Raw genomic sequence first — 4,989 nt, forward strand, 5'->3', positions numbered from 1 at the left:
CTGAACTGAAAGCACAATGCCCGCAATTCATTCTTGTCCAACCATGCAGTTGAACCGGTTCCCGATGTTCCCGGTAGATGCTCAGAGAATGAGACATTTGCTCCTTTAAAAAAATGTTTTCATACCATGTGGTCAGGTGTTGCATAACATTTACACTTCATGCCTAAATATTTTGATTATATTTTAATATGTGCTAATCAGACGCTGTTTAGCACACCTTTTGTGTTTTTCTCCAGTTCCAGACAAGAACTGTGTTCAAGCAATGTTTTGTAGAGCTCTTATACTTATAATTACAAACTAACTAAACGAGATGGTCTGACCTAACTCCCGCCCCCGGTGCACCAATGTGATGTCTGCCGCGGTAAGGTTAACACATTGACTTCTGCCCCCTAAAAACACCAAACATCACAGAACCTGTGAGAGGAAAATGAAAGATGAACATGTTGAGATACAATATCATATGTCTAAACAATGTTAACCTTTATTAAACAACACAGTGGACAAAAGCAATGTTGGAAAAACGGAGGGCAAAAGATTCAACAAGCCGTATAACAAGATAATTCACTGTTTCTGGCTTTGCTCAAAACTCTTGGTTTGTGGAAGGTAAAAACTGCAACAAGTCCCAAAGAAAAATGAGAATTATAAACACTGGCCATTAAGCAATAAAGGGACAGAAAATTACTCTGTAATTTACAATAAGGGCTTTAAAATGTAAACTGTGAGTTCTGAAATTCCCTGAATCCTCTCATTAGTTTTCTGGTATTAAACATGAAATACAAAAACATAACTACAATGTTTTCCTTAAGCCTTTAAAATGAGCTGGGAGTAATCAGGTGAAAATGGGACTTCATTGTATCTGTTTAATTGACTTGAGCTTCAGTTCACTGTACTCTCTACAGTAAACCCAGTTTCCACTGGGCAGATAATCAGTGGCGCTGTGTTCCTCCCATTGTCGTGAAGGCACGGATTAAAGTATGGGTACAGGGGCTCAGAAAAACAACATCCTCTGTAGGTGTAGATGTGAGTCTTTGCGTCAGCGTTGTAGAATGACACTGATCCTTCTTCGTAGTCCAGGAAAATGCCCACTTTCGTAGGGATTTCATGGAGGTTGAGGACGACGGAGGGTCCGGCGCAGGCCCGGAGACTCTCCCCCTTCCGCCTGCAGATCGCCCAGTAGCCGCTGTCTGGACGGACGGTTATGGAACCCTTCCTGTTAATGGACTCCTTGGCCACACCAAGATCCCAGTCTGTTTTATCCCCTACCTATTAAATAAATCAGAACACAAAATTAAACAACTGACAAGATTTCACAAGGGGATTCAGTTGGGTGAATTAGTCATCTAATTCAAAGGTCAAATCTTAAAACTCCTTGCTACATCAGACAAGATTCAAACCGCAATTCTCAACCATCTCTGAGTTATACATTGCATCCAAGTTAGCAATTCTCCTACACTGTGTGTCACTGTTCAGCAATGGTTGTGATTCTGTCAACCTCTTACCTTGACCACCCAGTATCGTCTCCCGGAGGTGAAGCTTTGTATCCCCAGAACGGCAACACAGGAATCGAACCTGCGAGAGTTATTCGGGAGCGCATGCTTTCTTTGTTGGGAGCTCAGGCTCACCTGTGGATAACCGTCATGATATTTGTTAGTCCAAAACTAACATGTCTAAAACTCTGAAGAGCTGGTTATAGTGAGGGATGATGCAGTCTCTCAGTAAAATGTACCTTTTTACCATCCGGGGACAGAAGCAGCCAGCTGGCAGCAGTCGCAGGGTCCAGAGTCACATCCACTGAGGATGGATAAATAAAAACAATGTTAATCTCTCTAAGGGTGACTTCACATCATCCCTGTTTAGTCCGCTTTAATCAAACTTTAGTTCGTTTATTCCGGTTCGTTCGGGGAGGTCAAATCGAACTGTGATGCGGAACATAAAAGCAAACTCTGGTGGAACTATGTGAACGGCAAAAGGACCAGGAACTGTTCCAAATGCAGGAAGCGAAACCAAAACCAGAAACCAAAACCAATGTGTGTCTAACACTAGCAGGAGAAATGTTTTGAGGTCCATTTTCATTCACATTTTATGAAGAAGGAAATTGTGCTTATGTCTTCTTCAGAGGTTCTTGGTACAGAGCCAACATTGTTCAAAAGCCAACATTGTTTGCTTGTTCACTCAGCAGGTTTCTCAAAGGGTTTGGTTCATCTGACAGAGGCGCAGTGTGAAAACAAACCGCAGCAGCTGAAGACGTTACAAAACAAATGTTGCACCTAATCAAACCAAGCCTACCAAACTATCAGGTCTGAAATTATTCTAAGTATCACTGAAGTTTTTCATGTTTGTCCTGGTAAACCCTGAACATTTTGGTTCAGTGTTAGAGAAAAATACATTTCCTTCACTACCTTAAAGCTTCATACTCATACCTGCAAATTTGACCATCTTGGTGACTTCTGAAAAGAAACGGGAAAAAACAATCGATTCAAACCATTTCATAAATCAACTTGGAAATGAGCAAAGTAAAATCTTCATGAAGGACTTCAGAGAAACATTGAATGCAATGTCAATTAATTAGTCACAGACCTTCAGCACAAAGGTTCTTTTCAAGTTCTTGGCAGAGGTCCACCAGCTTGGAGAAGGTCGTCCTCACGCGTCTTATGTAGATGTCGGGGTCAACACTGACCTCGGACCAGTTCGTTGTCGACAGCGGAGAGCTCAGACAGGGGAAGCTCTAAAATGATTCATTCAGTGAACACAACAAACACATTTAACAGGCAGAAACAAGCCTGGTATCGCTGCTGTCATGGCTACATCGGTGAAATTGACCTGGTATAATCTGATATATTAGATTGCGTTATGTCCTATCAGTTTAAAATGATCTTTTTGTGGTGATCAGTCCAGGTCTGACCTGCAGCAGATGCAGTGGATCCTTGGTGTTCTCCAGGTACTGCAGCTCGCTGCGTCTCCTCTGCAGTTCGCCGAGCTCCTGGTCGAGCTCTTCCAGAAGATCCTCGGCTCTCCGTTTCGCTGCTTCGTGCTTTTCTTCGAGCTCCTCGATGAGCAGAGCCTGGTTTCTCTCGATGGCATTTATTGCCAGGTTGACTACGTGAACACTGGTTTGTATCTCCTTTTCCTTCTCTATCTGCAAGTGTAGAGAAAATAAAAACCGATGTCACAGACTAAAGAAAAACAAGTTAGATGTGTAAAATTTTTTTTATTATTATTTCCAGAATGTGCGTAGAATTGTTCTTTGTGAATATATTGAAAACAAACTGCAGGTCCCACTGAGCACATTTATTCTGTTTTGATAAGACTTGTTGATAACTCAGCTCAGAGCTGGACGACACATATCAGTCTATTGATAATTGTTTAATAACGTGCTGAGTTTGGGTTATCATTATCTAAAAGCCATAACCATCAAAAGGCTTGGAACATATCACTCTATGTGTGACGGTTCTATAAAATATATTCACTTCCTGAGATGACTGACAACAAGGGTTTCACTAATTATTTTTTTAGCTGTACTAGAACATTTCAATCAAACACCAAGAACTCCTGATGATGTGTTGATATAGCAGCAGCAGTAATGATTGCAGATAATGCAATAAATCTATTGGACACCTTGACAGTATAAACATGCAGTGAAGTGAATTTGAACTGAACTAAAAGCCTTACCCTGCTCAGCTCCACGGAGTTCTTGATCTCCTCAGTCTTTTTCAGTCTGGTCTGGATCATCTCTTGAATCTCTGCTTGAACCGCCTTCAGCTGTGCCTGAACAAAAAAAAAAATTAAAGTAGCAGCACAGATTGTCTTAAAGACCAATAGAACTTGGTTCATAAGGTTATGAAATAAATAGTTTGGTGTAAATGAGAGTAAAATAAAACAACTTAGTTGGTGACAAAAGCCAAGCAATGATCCAGAACGCTGCTGCTGCTGCGTTCTGACTAAAACCAGGAAGATGGAGTTCTAAAGTCCCACTTTTGACTAGTAGTAAATGAATCATTGATCAGCATATTCTGTGTGTACTGATGATTTCATTGATGGCATTTGACAAAATTGTATCACTTGAATGATATTTTTATGGTGTAAAGTACTTTGAACTGCCTTGTCGCTGAAATAATACCTTAACCCGCCTGCTCTCTTTCTCCATAGGAACGACTTCGTGGTGCTTGTGGTCCCTCTCGGTGCAGCTCGCACACACGGGGGTCTGCTCCTTCTTGCAGAACATCTCCAGGGGCTTGTTGTGGTTTCTGCACAGGTGACTTGTGCTGAAGGTGGCCGGATCCGTCAGCCTGTGCTTCGTCATCACCGGATCCCTCAGGTGAGGCACCAGGTGCATTTCGCAGTAAGACGCCTGGCAGACCAGGCATGACTTCACCGCCGTCAGCTTGTCTTCGCTGCAGATGTCGCAAGTTACGCTGTCGGCTTTTAAGGACCGTCTGGAGGAGTTTTTCCTCGGCGCCGGCTCTGGCCTGCTTGCTTGTTTTCTCCTCATAGACCTTTTTGTCGTGACACGGAATTCGGGTTTAGTGAAATGGCAGAGCAACATGTTCAATGATTGTACAATATTGTAACAGATCCGTACCTTTTGAATTGTTCGGTAATGTCTTTTAAGACGATGTTGACCCTGAGGTCTGGACGGGTTTGGAAGCTCTCTTTGCACAGCGGACATTCAGACTTGTGGCTTGCGTCCCAGAAGCTTTTTATGCATTCAAGGCAGAAGTTGTGGCCGCATGGGATGGACACCGGATCGTTGAAGCTGTCCATGCAAATGACGCACAGGACTTGCTCCTCGGACAAAGCGTACGACATGTTTCTGGGTGGATAAAAAAAAATGACACAAGGTTACCTTTTCATGGAAGGGAAAGACAATCTAAAAAAATAAATAAATAAGAAGCATATTCTTCTCTATTACATGAAAAACTGGACCCTGAATTAGAAAAAGTTAACAAAATTACTCGTAACTAAACCATTTCTCAAAGGTACTATTCAGTA

At 42.1% G+C, this 4,989-nt stretch overlaps 1 protein-coding gene across 1 annotated transcript in view; it reads right to left on the minus strand.

Moving 5' to 3' along the window:
• Positions 1 to 443: 443 nt before the first annotated feature.
• Positions 444 to 4,989, minus strand: part of LOC106945514 (E3 ubiquitin-protein ligase TRIM39-like) — an 11,255-nt gene continuing 6,709 nt past the window's right edge. Inside the window, exons 2-10 of the mRNA XM_015029245.1 lie at positions 4,580 to 4,810; positions 4,118 to 4,493; positions 3,670 to 3,765; positions 2,903 to 3,136; positions 2,578 to 2,725; positions 2,421 to 2,447; positions 1,727 to 1,791; positions 1,500 to 1,622; positions 444 to 1,263 (exon numbers count right to left, since the gene is read on the minus strand). Of these exons, the coding sequence (XP_014884731.1) occupies positions 877 to 1,263; positions 1,500 to 1,622; positions 1,727 to 1,791; positions 2,421 to 2,447; positions 2,578 to 2,725; positions 2,903 to 3,136; positions 3,670 to 3,765; positions 4,118 to 4,493; positions 4,580 to 4,806 (1,683 nt within the window). The 5' untranslated portion in view covers positions 4,807 to 4,810 and the 3' untranslated portion in view covers positions 444 to 876. The remainder of the gene's footprint in view (positions 1,264 to 1,499; positions 1,623 to 1,726; positions 1,792 to 2,420; positions 2,448 to 2,577; positions 2,726 to 2,902; positions 3,137 to 3,669; positions 3,766 to 4,117; positions 4,494 to 4,579; positions 4,811 to 4,989) is intronic.

This window comes from Poecilia latipinna, unplaced genomic scaffold, assembly GCF_001443285.1.
Source record: "Poecilia latipinna isolate Pla-1442-1.1 unplaced genomic scaffold, P_latipinna-1.0 Scaffold147, whole genome shotgun sequence".
Taxonomy (NCBI): Eukaryota; Metazoa; Chordata; class Actinopteri; order Cyprinodontiformes; family Poeciliidae; genus Poecilia; species Poecilia latipinna.